General features: G+C 43.5%; 1 protein-coding gene across 1 annotated transcript in view; it reads right to left on the reverse strand.

Annotated features, from left to right (window-relative positions):
- Positions 1-14589, reverse strand: part of ARFGAP1 (ARF GTPase activating protein 1) — a 29882-nt gene extending 15293 nt beyond the window's left edge. Inside the window, exons 1-5 of the mRNA XM_070744448.1 lie at positions 14493-14589; positions 13883-13972; positions 11274-11370; positions 10639-10695; positions 7426-7458 (exon numbers count right to left, since the gene is read on the reverse strand). Coding sequence (XP_070600549.1) covers positions 7426-7458; positions 10639-10695; positions 11274-11291 — 108 coding nt within the window. The 5' untranslated portion in view covers positions 11292-11370; positions 13883-13972; positions 14493-14589. The remainder of the gene's footprint in view (positions 1-7425; positions 7459-10638; positions 10696-11273; positions 11371-13882; positions 13973-14492) is intronic.
- Between the last annotated feature and the right edge of the window lie 1580 nt (positions 14590-16169).

A 16169-nucleotide genomic window follows, 5' to 3' on the forward strand; every position in this document is an offset into this window, starting at 1 on the left:
GAAATGAACAGGATGTTAAATATTAATTGGACAATTACAAAAGAAATTGCAGTACTGGTAAAAAAAAAGGAGACTTAAGAGAATTTAAAGAAATAAAAGTAGCAGCATTGGACAGCGCCCAAGCAGTAATTGTATTGGGTTGGAAAGAAGCAGCAAAATGGACGATACAGAATTGGTATCGGTACATGGTGGACCACATTTGCTTTGAAATTATGGAGGTAAAGATAAATATGTATAATGAAAATAAATTGAAAAAACTGATGGAACGATGGGAAATGGTGAGAGGTTATATGACAATTAGAATTTGTGATTTAGCCATAAAGAATAAGTTAGAATCATTCTTTGATATGTAAATAGAATGCAGATTCCAACTTAGAAGAATATTAAAGATGTTAGTACAGACCCTCCAATTGGTGGTGGGGTATATATGTATGTTGTCAGGTGATGGGTGCACCTTCACAGGACACTGTTTTTATGTTGTATGTATGCAGTTTGTTTTAACATTTAAAATTAATTTTAAAAAAAATTAAAGAAACTGATAAGGTCTGTTACTGTGGTTAACTCTTTGAAGGACTACTGCCGGGATTTGTTGGGTGAATGCAATTAATTCACAAGACGGGGTTGTCGTGACAAGGAGTCTCTTTCTTGCTTCTGCTAAGGCTGGGTCAGAACAGTTAATCATGAGGTCATTAAGCAAATCTGGCTTTCCCCCACTTATTTTGCTTCCCTAAAGATGGCTGGGAAGGTCGCAAATGGTCATCACACAACTCCCGTGTGCTTCAACCATCGTATACACAGGTAGTCCTCCATTTACAACAGCTCATTTTGTGACCATTCCAAGGGGGTGTCCCTCTGACCTTCCTGCCAATCAGCTTAAAGCTCTGTTGGGAGAATTGGCGTTACACTTATGGTTGGGGGCCACCACAACATGACGAACTGTATTAAGGAGTCGCAGCATTAGGAAGGTTGAGAACCACTGTTCTAGAAGATACCAGGAGTTCTTGACCTACAAGTATAATTGGGATGAGAATTTCCATTATGTGGTTTGTTGTGGTTAGTTCTGGCCCTGCTCCTGCCCCAAGGACTGTGGATGTGGGGGAGACATCCACATGCTGCAGGCCTTTTTTGCCCCTGGTGGAATCTGCTGATGAAGGCTCCTCTGACCAAGAAGACATGAGTGACAGGGAGGAGGAGAGTGTGGCAGACAGCTCAGAAGGAGATCAATTATCTAGCTCCTCCTTGGATTCGGAACAAGAGTTAATGATACAGCCACGCATGCGGAGAGCGATGCATAGGCAACAACAACTGAGAGATTATTATCAAAGAAAATGAGGCCACCTGTGGTTGGGTAGGGATGCGGTAATTAGTGAGGCTGCTATAAATAGCAGCCTGTGGGTTTGGCCATTGTGGAGGATTATCTGATCGTTGTGTTTTGTGCCTGCTTTACTAACTTTGACTTTTTGTGTGCTGCTTTTTCCCCGCTTTGAAACTAAACCAGAGCAAAGTGTGTTTCACTTTGTGAAAGAAGAAGGACTGTGAATTGCCTCACAGCTGCAAGATAAGTATCACAGAACTGATAAGGGACTTGTACAAATTACCTGCTCTTGGCTATACCAAAAGAGGGCTTGGTTTAAGTGAATTTTCATTATAAAGAACATTGTTTTGAATTTTCAAACGTGTGTGTGTCTGAAATTTGTACCTGTGAATTTTTGGGAGGATTCTACCAGAGAGCCCGACAGAACAGTGGTTAAGAGAGTGGTATCTGATTTTATGTTTTGACTTCTGATTTTATGACTTCTGCCACGATTGTTGAGAAAATCACCCCATTAAGGGAATTGCATGGTTTTTAAGCAAATCCAGCTTCCTTCAATGATTTTGCTTATCAAAAACTGGCAGGAAGGTTGGACTTCTGCGGTGGCCTAGAGGCAGAACTCTTGCCTCACAATCAGGAGACTGTGAGTTCGATTCCAGATAGAGGCAGATATTTCTCTCTCTGGGGCACGATGAGAATATATCTGCTGAACAAAACTCTGCATTGGTGACAGGAAGGGCGATGGGCCAGTAAACACTCTGCTAGCTCCATTCAGTTGCCCAGACTCCGCCCCACAAGGAATTTTGGGGTCGTTAAAAGATGATGGTGATGAAACTGGCAGAAAGGTGGCAAGTGGCAATCATGTGACCCTGCGATACTGGCACGGTCATACATACATGCCAGCTGTTAAGCACGTGAATTTTGGTCACATGACTGTAGGGACGTTGCGAAGGTTGTAAGTGCGAGGACGGACTACAAGTCCTTTTTTTGTCAATGCTGTTGTAGCTACGAATGGTCAGAAATGTTGGGCATGATTATGATCATACGTTGAGGACTACCTGCATTCCCACCTTAATTAGGGCAAACATGCCCACTGCTAATGTAATACAAATTTCTTGTCCGAGGAATGTTAAATTCCTTGGACAACCTGGGGTGGCGCAGTGGTTAGAGTGCAGCACTGCAGGCTACTTCAGCTAACAGCTAGCTGTAGTTCAGCAGTTCAAATCTCACCACCGGCTCCAGGTTGACTCAGCCTTCCCTCCTTCCGAGGTGAGTCAAATGGGGGCCCAGATTGTTGGAGGCGATACGTTGATTCTCTAAACTGTTTAGAGAGGGCTGTAAAAGCACTATGAAGCGGTATATAAGCCTAAATGCTATTGCTATCGCTAAATGTTGCAATCCCTGATCTATAAGAGAAGGCACCCTGAAGCCGGCTAAAGTTTGACTATGCGCGCCGCAGGCACTACCGTGTGCCAGTGAAAAAGGAGCATTTTGAAGTCATCAGAGTCCGTAAAGGTAAGTAGAACAGCGAGAGCAGGGGATCAGCTATATCGCACAATTTAGATTAGCCAAAAAGCAGGAAATGAGCTGTTTTTCTCGCCGCCCTGAGTCGCTTCGAGAAGAGCGGCATAGAAATCAAATAGATAGGTAGGTAGGTAGGTAGGCAGGCAGGCAGGTAGATGGTAGACAGACAAAGAGAGAGACAGACAGATGATAGACAGACAGACAGACAAAGAGAGAGACAGACAGATTGTAGATGAGGTAGGTAGGTAGATAGATGATAGACAGACAAAAGAGAGAGACAGACAGATGATAGATGAGGTAGGTAGGTGGGTAGGTGGTGGGTGGATGATAGATAGATAGATAGATAGATAGATAGATAGATAGATAGATAGATAGATAGACAGACAGACAGACAAAGAGAGAGAGACATGATAGATGAGGTAGGTAGGTGGGTGGGTAGGTAGGTGGATGGGTGGGTATAGGTAGGTAGGTAGGTAGGTAGATAGATAGATAGATAGATAAATCCTGCTTCCTAGCTAATCTAGATTGTGCATAACAGCTGATCGTCGGATATACTGATTCGCCCATTTTTTACTACCAGTTCGGGTGAACCAATATGAACCGGTAGAATTTCACCTCTGCTTATGATTCCACTTTCTACTCACATAACAAATGAACTCCGGGTGTCAACGTAAACAAAACACTATGGGTTTACATATATATATAAATATATGTATATTTAAGACTCTGGCAAAGGCAGCCTATTCGAAGCAAGCTGACATTACATAAAAATGGAGACAATGCTGTTTCAACAAAAAAAATGATGGTGTTTTTGCCCAGGGTCTGTTTGTGGGAGGAGAAAAGGGGAAAGGGGGAAAACAGCAGCTAGCAGCAAGATGTACAAACTTAGCACAGTTACGAAGCACCCATGCATGAGGAAGAGAAGGCTTTACCGGCTCTGCCTGCTGTTTCTGGCCCCAAAACTTTACACACCCGGGCAGCACAAGAAAGGCAGCAGAGGAAGTAGAAGAACCAACTTTTAGCAAAAGATCTAAAAGCACTCAGTTTAATCCTAGGCAAGAAAGCAATATATGTGGCTAAGCTGATAAGGGAGGAGAAGCTGTGGCTTAGAGAGTAAAAGCACTGCCTAGCAACCCAAGCAACCCAGGTTCAAATCCTAGAAAGGTATGGCTAGCTGATGAGAGCTAAATAGCTCAAAATAGATCTATACAGATAGTCCCCGACTTACTATGGGGGTCCGTTCCCACAAATATTCCGATTTACATGAATATTCTGACTTACACGGCGGCAGCGGCGGCTTATTCAAGGAACCAACAGCTGGTCCTTCTCGGGGCTGCATTGCTGCAGCCTCCGAGGCGGCCGCCGCTGCCTCCATTCAGGCAAGGGGATCTCCATGGTGGGCAGCCTCAGAGGCTACAGCAACACAGCGCTGAGAAGGACCGGCTGTTGGTCCCTTGAAGCTGCCACCACCTCCATTCGGGCGGGGGGATCTCCACGGGGTCTCCGAAGCCACCACCCACCGCGGAGATCCCTTCGCCCGAATGGAGGAGGCGGCGGCAGCGGTGGCTTCGAAGCTGTCCCGGGGTCGTCGTAACAACGAAACATCGTACGTCGGGGACGAAGTAACCCAGGGACTACTTGTACTAGTTTACCTTTATTTCGTTATCAGTTCTTTGCAAGTTTGGAAAAATCTCTCTCTCTCTCTCTTCCTCTCTCTCTCTCTCTATCTAATCTATACATTGTGTTTTCCCCAAAATAAGACAGGGTCTTATATTATTTTTTGCTCCAAAAGATGCATTAGGGCTTATTTTCTGGTTAGATCTTATTTTGGGGGAAACATGATACTAATTGTTTTGGTCTGGCTGATTATCTTAACTGGGGCTTATATTTGGGGTAGGGCTTACATTACAAGCATCCTTTAAAACCATGCTAGGTGGTTTGTCATTTAGGATATAACCCAATCTGGGGGGGGGGGGGGGAGGAATAGAACAACAAGGTGCAGCTTGACAGGAAAGCCAATCATGGAGAATTGCCATTTAAATGCTTGCTCATGGAGTACGAACTGTTTCAACCCAGAGAGTTTAAAAATTCAAAACACCCTGTTTCAAGCATGAAATGGCACCCTTCTCTCAATGTAAAATAGACAGAGGAGATGGGGGAGAGAAAAAAACCAAACCACTACATGATTCAAGTGCTCATTCCTCATTCAAAACGAAAGGGTTTATTTTGAAGACATGGCGTTTTGAATTCAAATCGGTTGGATTCAGAATGTTGTGAAGGTCTCTATGGACCGTGTTTTTCAACCTTGGCAAGTCTTAGGAAGTACGGACTTCAACTCCCAGGATTTTCCCGCTAGCTGACTGGGGAATTCTGGGAGCTGAGGTCCACACATTTTAAACTTGCCAAAGTTGAGAGTTTTGAATAAAGACATGCATACTGTAACTACTAATATTACTTAACAAGGTAGGTAGCTAGCCGCCGCGGAGGCAACTATGACTTTTGTGAGAAAGCACAAAAGAAAAAAAAAACCAAGGTAATATTGCAACAATCCTATTCTGCTTAAGAAAATATATTCTTTAAATTCAGAGAAAGGTTTAAAATGAGGGTTGCAAATTTTTCTGGTCTCAGGTTGGATTTTGCATTGAAACCCAAATATTTCCTTCCCCAAAAGCAAGCACTGTATGCGATTATGGTGTTCTTACTGTCAAAAACCTTTTTTACAGTACAGAGCAAAATCACATTTTCGTCGGAATCTTCATTGTCAATATCTGGCTTAAGATCTCCCACAGTTTATTTATGTAAAGCCTGAACATGATATGTAATGGAACCGATTTATTTTTTACCGGATACCTGCTTGTTTCCAAATTAAACAGAGACCTCAAAAAGATTCTAAATTTTTCTTTTGCAGAGATTGGGAGAAATTTATACCAGCTTCGTACAAAACAGGAAATTCTGGCAAAAGTGTATTACATATTATCAGCAAAAAATGACTCCAGGTAACTGAGCTTTTTACTTATGAAGAATGTATCGTAATATACTGGTTATATGCTGTCATCCTAGGAAAGAAGCTAAACAGAAGTGACACTTATATGAACTGTTTCTATGCACATAACCTACAACACAATGCCCACTTGAAGAAAGATCTGCACAACCACAGTGTGGAGTGTGCACTATTCATCTATGGACAAGTCAGTTCCTACAAAAGGCACCATGAAGGTATATCATTTTCTCCTTCTGGAACTCCAAGCTAATATCCCTAAGCATCAAAGAACAATATTCTGATAATCTTCTTTTAAGAGGCTATTTCATAAACTGAATATCTAGAGCTGGCATGTGATAATAATAACAGGATGCATAGTTTTATGCAGGGATTAGGTAGACATGACATTAGATCAGTGTTTTTTAATCTAAGCAACTTGAATAGGCCTGGATATCTTGTCACCTGTTTCAAGGAAGAAACCTCACATGGCAAGAATACATTTAGTAGATGTCAGATAAAATATAAAATATGCATTGAACATGTGATGCACAAGAAGAATATAAACTGAACCTAGGTTCTGTTTAACAGTTTCATATAATTATCCCTACAAGATTTTCACCCTACCCAATCTCCATCCATCCATCTATCTATCTATCATCTATCATCAAACCACCCAATCACCCATCCTATCCTTCCTTCCTTCCTTCCTTCCTCCCTATCTATCTATCTATCTATCTATCTATCTATCTATCTATCTATCTATCTATCCATCTATCATCAAACCATCCAATCACCCATCCTATCCTATCCTTCCTTCCTTCCTTCCTCCCTATCTATCTATCTATCTATCTATCTATCTATCTATCCATCCATCCATCTATCATCAAACCATCCAATCACCCATCCTATCCTTCCTTCCTTCCTTCCTTCCTTCCTATCTATCTATCTATCTATCTATCTATCTATCTATCTATCTATCTATCTATCTATCTATCTATCTATCCAACCATCTATCATCTATCTATCACTTACCATCCATCCACCCACCTACCCACCCACCCACCCATCCCTTCCTCCCTCCCTCTATCTATCCATCCCTCTACCCTGCCTGCCTTTGCATAAGACATAGGTTGAATGGATAATGCCAAATTACACATCTTACAAATGGTGTCTACAGTCCATGTGGAGCTTACAAGTGCTACATAAAAGTAGGGACTGGAAATACAACAAAGCATATCTTCCAACGTGTTGTACTCTGGACCGTTATTTCCAACTGCATTTGGAAAAGATAAGAAATAGGATGGGCCTTGCTACCTAACTTTAAACTTAGAGGATGTGCCTTGCTGGTTTACTTCATCAGCCTGAAATCGGAGTGTACAATTTACTGCTAACTCAATCTCATGCCAAGGACAAAAGCAGGGGTTTCAATACTACAGCAAATAAATAAATAGGCAACTAAAATGTCAATAGGTTAACTTTCATCTGCCATGTAACACTTAAATAATACTACTCACTAAGAGGTATTTCTAAGACTCAGGAAAGCAAGTTGCAAGGGAAATAGAACCAATGAAATATTTTTAGTGTTCAGTAGTTTCCATGGGTTGGTTACCTTTTGAGTTGCTTGAGTTCCAAACTTGCTAGCCTGTTGACAAAAGCAAAATTGGGGGTTTTTTTATTCCAAGATTTCTTTTAAAAATCAAAAATTCAAACGCTCTGCAAATTCTAGGATTACTATTTTTTTTAAAGCAAGCCTACCTCCTACCATTTTAAAGAAACCGGCAACAATTATGTCTCCGCATCCTGAATTATGTGTATCACACAAAAGGTTTTTAATACTCCCTAAACATACTCCATCCATTTCTTCCTTTTGAATCAGTCTAACCATCTTTCATACTTGTCTGAAACAATATTACGAATCTATCGTAAAAACACACATAGATGCACAGACAAGAAAAGGCAGGGTACAATGACATGTGTAAATGCTATTTGCTACAGTTGTGATCTCAAGAATAGCATTATTGGTGAGTAACAACAATTTATAGAGCTTTGTTTTGTGAGCCTTCGCATTTAACAGTCTAAACAGAATTTTTATACATTCATAAGAACTGTACTTACTTAATATTAGAAGGAGCCATTTTACATTTAAACAGCAGATGATCTAGAACAGGGATATCAAACGTAAGGCCTGCGGGCCAAACCCGGCCCACAAGGGGCTTAGATCTGGGCCAAGAGACCACCCTGGAAACAGTGAAAGACTGACCTGAGGTGCCTCTGCCCATGAAAACGGAGCTTGAGGGCCATGTCAGGATTCTGATGGATGCCCTAATAAAATCATGAGCCTCAAGCCAGGTTTCAGAAAGAATCCAGTTATTTATTGGGAGCAACATATCGGCAGGTGCCCAAGTGAAGTCTCACACAATTTACGGCTCAACGATAACCCTGTTCCGTCCCCCTCCTCCTAGGGTGTGTGTTGGTTGTGACCTATAAAGCCCTACATGGCATCGGACCAGATTATCTCTGGGACCACCCTCTGCTGCATGAATCCCAGCGACCAGTTAGGTCCCACAGAGTCGGCCTTCTCCAGGTCCATCAACTAGACAATGTTGTTTGGCAAGTCCTAGGGGAAGAGCCTTCTCTTTGCGGCCCCGGCCCTCTGGAATCAGCTCCCCCCCCCCAGAGATTCATACTGCCCCCATCCTGCTTGCCTTCCAAGAGTCTTAAGACTCATTTATGCCGCCAGGCTTGGGACCATTAGATCCTTGCTCCCGGGCCTATGAATGTGTGAATGAAAGTTAATCAAATGGGAACGGCTGCTTTTTATGGTTTGGGGTTTTTTTTAGATTTTATATTTATATTTACAGTGTTCCCTCAATTTTCGCGGGGGATGCGTTCCGAGACTGCCCGTGAAAGTTGAATTTCCGTGAAGCAGAGATGCGGAAGTAAATACATTATTTTTGGCTATGAACAGTATCACGAGCCTTCCCTTAACACTTTAAACCCCTAAACTGCAATTTCCCGTTCCCTTAGCAACCATTTAGATTATTACTCACCATGTTTATTTATTAAAGTTTATTAAAAAAAATATTTATTAAAGGCAGACGAAAGTTTGGCGATGACATATGACGTCATTGGGCGGGAAAAACCACGGTATATTTTTTTAATTAATATTTTTGAAAAACCGTGGTATAGACTTTTCGCGAAGTTTGAACCCGCGAAAATTGAGGGAACACTGTATATTTATAAAAAGGCCTGGGATAAACATATATCCACCCTAAGATAAAATACAGGAAATAGTATAAGGGCAGACTAGATGGACCATGAGGTCTTTTTCTGCCGTCAATCTTCTATGTTTCAATGTTTCTATATTTAATTAATTGGATTTAGGATGTTATGCATTGTTTTATTATATGTTGTGAGACGCCCTGAGTCCTCGGAGAGGGGCGGCATAGAAGTCCAATAAATAAATAAATCACATTAAGCATTTTTGCAGGTTGTAGAGATTATCCCTCTCTGGCTGTTTCCGGTAGCCTGGGATACAGCCTTTAAAAAGGTATGGAATGTATTTCTGGTTGTGGCTGCCATGTTGCTCCATCAGTCCCCCCCCCCCTCCTGCCTATGGCAACTTGAGAGCAGGCCAGGAATGCTTTATGAGTTGACAGGCCATATGTGGCCCTCCCAGGCTCCATTTTTGCCGGCAGAGGGCTGCAAGGATATCAAGCTGACCAGGTCCACCCCGTCCAGGCCCGCTCGGCCCTCCTGAGGTCAAACACAACCGTGATGCAGCCCTCAATGAAATCAAGTTTGACACCCCTGGTCTAAAAGTTACTAGAAAGCAATGTTTGAAAACACTGTAGGGTGCTTATTCAAGACCACTTAATGTCACCATTTCTCCTGAAGTCAGCGATCCACAAACATCTTATCTGTTCCAAGTATACTTTTTGGAAATTATCTCACGTTGTTTCGAAAATAAAAACACAAGTTTTTATTGAAAAATCGCATACAGGGAGTTCTCGACATACAAACACAATCGTGGCCCAATGTTTCCATTGCTAAGCAAGATAATTGTTGGGAAGGCGCGCGGGTGTTTTAAAACGTCCCCGCTGACATGGGGGGCTCGCTAGCACCCCCCCGAACCCCCAACCCGGGTTTGGGGGGATGCTAGCGAGCCCCCCATGTCGGTGGGGACGTTTTAAAACACCCGCGCGCCTTCCCAACTGAGCTCTCAAGCCAAGCGCCAAAAGCGAACTTCTGCGCTTGGCTTGAGAGCTCAGTTGGGAAGGCGCGCGGGTGTTTTAAAACGTCCCCGCTGACATGGGGGGCTCGCTAGCACCCCCCCGAACCCCCAACCCGGGTTTGGGGGGATGCTAGCGAGCCCCCCATGTCGGTGGGGACGTTTTAAAACACCCGCGCGCCTTCCCAACTGAGCCCTCAAGCCAAGCGCCAAAAGCGAACTTCTGCGCTTGGCTTGAGAGCTCAGTTGGGAAGCGGCCGGAGCGAACGGCGTGGGTGGGAGAAGGGCGCACGAGCCGCGGGCAGGCAGGCTGCGGACAAGCCGTTCGCTCGGGCCGCTTCGAAGCTGCAGCAGCGAGGAGTTTGCGTGGGCGGTGGGGAAACTCCTCAGGGAAGCCGCCCAGCAGCTGATTGCCCGGCCCATCTACGCATGCGTGCCCACAGAAAAAAAAGGCACGCATGCCCAGATGGTGTTCTGACTTCCGGGTTCAAAAATCGCAAATTACCCTGTTCGCAATGGTCGGGGACGCAATAACCGGGGGATCACTGTAATAAAGTATTTATGTATTCATTCATTTATTTATTTACTTACACCCTCTTTAGCTGCCGAAGCGAACTTGCTTGCTCCAGTTGTAAAACTACTCCAACCCTGAAAAAAAGAAGAGAGAGAGATGGTTAATTCAATTTCCCTGCTGTTCTTCATCCTTTCAAAGCTTTACAGCAGTATTTCCCCAAAAAATCTGGCTCCCTGTGGACTTCAATAATCTAAAACTGAAAATCTTTTCACTTCAAAGTTAACAAGATGTATATGTAACAACTAATAAAGGGAAAAGATTGTTATAAATGAATGAGCTGCAAATCAATTATACTGACGTTTAGCAGGTGTAAATATTAAGCTCTGATACCAAAATAATCCATGTATAAAGCATAATGCTTTATTTTTGTTATATGTTATCATTTCTTTTACTATATGTACATACAATTTGGAAATGTTGCATTGTAATTTTGACTTTTTTCTTTTCTTTTAATGTATATAACTAATAAAGTATTTTTTAAAAAGAAAAAGAAAAAAAGAAAAGAAAATCTTTTCACTTCTACTCCAGACAGGAGCAAAATCATCCAATCATATCAGGATTCCTGAATTTATTCTTTAAAAAAATATGTTAGAAATGACAGGACAGCAAAGCGACATTTGGAATTAGCACGCTTACGAACAATTTGACTTACCGAGTAGAGAGAAGACATAGCGTTGTTCAGGAAGTCATCTTCCTTTTTGGGAGGAGTGACTGTGTTCCCAAACCCGACATAGCGATTTTCTTGGCCGCTGAATTGGAATACAAGGATTAAACTATTTATAATCAGTATACATTGGCTGGTATTTAAAATGCTTCAAGAGCTACTTAGTGCCACGCAATGTTTCCCAACCTTGGGAGCTTTAACCTGTGGTGACTTCACCTTCCAGAATTCCCCAGCCAGCCATTCTGGGAGTTGAAGTCCAAGCTGCTTAAAGTTGTTGAGGTTGAAAAACATTGGTATATAGTGGCTAAAGGCAACCAATTAGAAACTGGGAGAGTCCCATCTTGACCCATCTTGAGCCGGTTACTATTTCTTGGCCCTAGGAAGGAGGCAATGGCTAACCACATACAAAAAAAGAAAGAGAACAGAGAAGAGTAACAAAGATGATTAGGGGACTGGAGGCTAAAACATATGAAGAATGGTTGCAGGAACTGGGTAGGTCTAGTTTAATGAAAAGAAGGACCAGGGGAGACATGAGAGCAGTGTTCCAATATCTCAGGGGTTGCCACAAAGAAGAAGGGGTCAACCTACTCTCCAAAGCACCTGAGGATAGAACAAGAAGCAATGGGTGGAAACTAAACAAGGAGAGAAGTAACTTAGAACCAAGGAGAAATTTCCTGACAGTCAGAACAGTTGATCAGTGGAAGAACTTGCCTCCAGAAGTTGTGAATGCTCCAACACTGGACATTTTTAAGTGGTGTAGGGTTTCCTGCCTAAGCAAGGGATTGGACTAGAGCAGTGTTTCCCAACTGGTGTGCCGCGGCACACTGGTGTGCCGCGAGACATGGTCAGGTGTGCCGCGAAGAAATAAGCTCAGCTTCTGGTCTCGCAACTTTTTGCGAAGAGAAAAAAGTTGTGAGACCGGAAGCTGAGCTTGCTTCTTTGCGCCTTCCAAGTTTTCCAGCAGCTGCGGCGCCCCACCCGGCTGGAGCTTCCCTGTCAGCAGGTGAGCTTTGGGGCTTGGTGGGAGGGCAGCGGCAGCGGGGAGGGCAGCGCGCAGCGGGAGGGTGATGGCGGCGGCAGCGGGCAGGAGCCATGCCGTGTGGCGGTGGCAGGGTGGTCCCTCTCTCTCCCCCCCTCTCTTGCTTTCTCTTTCTCTCCCCCCTCTCTCCCTCTCTCTTTCTCCCAGTAGCCGTGGGGCGACGTCAGGGTGATCAGCTGTGAGGCGGAGCTACGGAATAGAGGAACAGAGGCACCGACGGCGGCGGCTGGAAATGCTGGAATTGCGTGGCTGGCACTTGCCTGCTGGCTGGACCAGGACGGAGGCTCAAGCCCCACGTCCATGCCCAGCGCAACGCCAGAAATGTACGGCGTCTAGCCACCGCCGTTTGTGCCTCCGTTCTGGAGCTCCGCCTCACAGCTGATCACCCTGCCGTCGCCCCACGGCTACTGGGAGAAAGAGAGAGGGAGAGAGGGGGGAGAGAAAGAGAAAGCAAGAGAGGGAGAGAGAGAAAGAGAGAGGAAGAGAGGGGGGGAGAGAAAGAGAGAGAAAGAGAAAGCAAGAGAGGGAGAGAGAGAAAGAGAGAGGAAGAGAGGGGGGAGAGAAAGAGAGAGAAAGATATAGCAAGAGAGGGAGAGAGAGAAAGAGAGGGAGAGAGGGGGGAGAGAAAGAGAGAGAAAGAGATAGCAAGAGAGGTAGAGAGAGGAAGAGAGGTGGGGATAGAAAGAGAGAGAAAGAGATAGCAAGAGAGGGAGAGAAAGAAGGAGAGAGGGAGAGAGGGGGGAGAGAAAGAGATAGCAAGAGAGGGAGAGAGAGAGAGGGAGAGAGGGGGGAGAGAGAGAAAGAGATAGCAAGAGAGGGAGAGAGAGAAAGAGAGAGGGAGAGGGGGGGGAGAGAAAGAAGGAGAGAGGGGGTAGAGAAAGAGAGAAAGCAAAAGAGAGAGAGAGAAAGATAGCAAGAGAGAGGGAGAGAGAGGGGGAGAGAAAGAGAAAGCAAAAGAGAAAGCAAAAGAGAGAGAGAGAAAGAGAGAGAGAAAGAGAAAGAGAGAGGGAGAGAGAGGGGAAGAGAGAAAGAGAGAAAGACAGCAAGAGAGAGAAAGCAAGAGAGAGAGAGAAGGAGGGGGGAAGGAGGGTGAGGTAAAGACAGAGAGAGGGAAGGAGGGCAAAAAAGAGAGGAAGGAAGGGAGAAACAAAGAGAGATGGAGAGAGAGGGGAAAGAAAGAGGAGGGAAGGGAGAGAGAGAGAGAAAAAGAAAGAGGGAGAGAGAAAAATAAAGCGAAAGGGAGGAAGAGAGATATTTTTTGACCAAACTTTTTTTTTACAACCCACCCACCCACCCCAGCTCAATGTTCCCCAGGATTTTGTAAATGTGAATAATGTGCCGTGGCTCAAAAAAGGTTGGGAAACACTGGACTAGAGGACCACCAAGGTCCTTTCCAACTGTGTTGTTATTGTTGCCAAGGAAATTGCAGGGACTTGTTCTGGCAGTTATTCTGAGTCTTTGGCTGAATTCCATCTAAAATTATTATTATTACTATTTATTAGATTTGTATGCTGCCCTTCTCCAAAGATTTGGGGCGGCTAAAAGGTAAAACGCTTACCTTTGATAGGAACCAACGTCGTCATTCAACCAGTCTTCAAATGCTTTATCAGAAGTGGGGCCAGCATTCTGCGGTTGCCCCCCAGAGCTTCTGCCAAAAAAAAAAAAATCCACATTAAAAATGAAACCACAGAAAGACAACAATTATTAAACTACAAACACGGTGTGTGTGTGTGTGATTTACAGTACAAGCAACATGTCACACTAATGTTAATCTGGCAAGGTTGACCCCAAATGCAATCTCTCACTCAGCAGGCATTGCAAATCCGCCCTTTGCTCACAAATGCATTTATATTTTAATTAATTGGCTTATTTTTCTCTTGTCATATTTATATTCTGTTCTTTCTGTTCAGGAGGAACGAGTGATGTAAGTCTTCACTTACACATGCGCATATGCTCCCTAAATCAGGGGTCTCCAACCTTGGCAACTTTATGCCTAGTGGACTGCAACTCCCCAGAATTCTGGGAGTTGAAGTCCTCCAGGCTTAAAGTTGCCACGGTTGGAGACCTCCGCTCTAAATATTCAGCTTCATTCCTCAAATGACTATGCTTTGGTAGTAAAAAAAAAAATTAAAGCGTTAAAATAAGAACCCAAGTCAAAAAATGTTTACCGATGAGCTGAGGACAAAGCAACCTTGGGCTGCGGAGGACTCCAGTTCCGAGCAGCAGAAGTTTCAACGGACCATTCTTTACCTTCAGCTAACACGGCCACCTAAAGAAATAATAATAATAATAATAATAATAATAATAATAATAATAATAATAATAATAATAATAATAATAAGCAATATTGTTTTATTGCTGTTGTTAGCCGCTCTAGGTAGTGCAAGAATTCCTTGCTTCCAGTTATCTCGGCGCGAAAAACAAAGTCTAAAGACATTCGTTCGAGATGCGAGTTGATCGACATACGAGCTCGGGTCTGGAACGAATTAGACTCGTATGTCGAGGTACCACTGTATATGCGGCCAAGCGGCTCGAAGTTCAATCATGTTCAAACTTCAGATCCAGATGATAAGTAACTCCATTGTAATTAAGTGCCCAATCTTAAATTGGGCACTAGCTGTACAGAGAAAGTGCATCAGCTCAAGGTAGCAAACCTACTTAATATTCCTTGCTTCCTATTTTCCCACAATAACAACAAGGCCAAGGATGCGACTGGCTCAAAGTTATCCATTCAGCTTTCGTGCCTAGGGTAGGACTAGAACTCTTGGTTTCCAGACAGCTCTTCAGGCACTAATTTAGAAACATAGAAACATAGAAGACTGATGGCAGAAAAAGACCTCATGATCCATCTAGTCTGCCTTATACTATTTCCTGTATTTTATCTTACAATGGATATATGTTTATCCCAGGCATGTTTAAATTCAGTTACTGTGGATTTACCAACCACGTCTGCTGGACGTTTGTTCCAAGGATCTACTACTCTTTCAGTCAAATAATATTTTCTCACATTGCTTTTGATCTTTAACCCAACTAACTTCAGATTGTGTCCCCTTGTTCTTGTGTTCATTTTCCTATTAAAAACACTTCCCTCCTGAACCTTATTTAACCCTTTAACATATTTAAATGTTTCGATCATGTCCCCCCTTTTCCTTCTATCCTCCAGACTATACAGATTGAGTTCATGAAGTCTTTCCTGATACATTTTATGCTTAAGACCTTCCACCATTCTTGTAGCCCGTCTTTGGACCCGTTCAGTTTTGTCAATATCTTTTTGTAGGTGAGGTCTCCAGAACTGAACACAGTATTCCAAATGTGGTCTCACCAGCGCTCTATATAAGGGGATCACAATCTCCCTCTTCCTGCTTGTTATACCTCTAGCTATGCAGCCAAGCATCCTACTTGCTTTTCCTACCGCCCGACCACACTGCTCACCCATTTTGAGACTGTCAGAAATCACTACCCCTAAATCTTTCTCTTCTGAAGTTTTTGCTAACACAGAACTGCCAATGCAATACTCAGATTGAGGATTCCTTTTCCCCAAGTGCATTATTTTACATTTGGAAATTTGCCCCTCATCCTTCTATCACCTCCTAAAACAGATCTAAAAATATGCAAATCAGTTTGCACTTAAAGCTTCTCGGACCGCAAAGGATGTTCCAGGGGGAATGTATGCCTCACAAACCACCCACTACTTATTCTGGGAGCTTGGGACAACAGCTACACAGGGAGTACAGGGAATTGCAGGGGTAGACACAGCTCTGTCGCAATGCCTTAAATTAGGGAAACGTCCGTGGGCTTGCTGGCAACTCATAACAAGAGGGAAACACAGTCATCAGTTAAGACAG

This window comes from Erythrolamprus reginae, chromosome 3 (assembly GCF_031021105.1).
Source record: "Erythrolamprus reginae isolate rEryReg1 chromosome 3, rEryReg1.hap1, whole genome shotgun sequence".
NCBI lineage: Eukaryota > Metazoa > Chordata > Lepidosauria > Squamata > Dipsadidae > Erythrolamprus > Erythrolamprus reginae.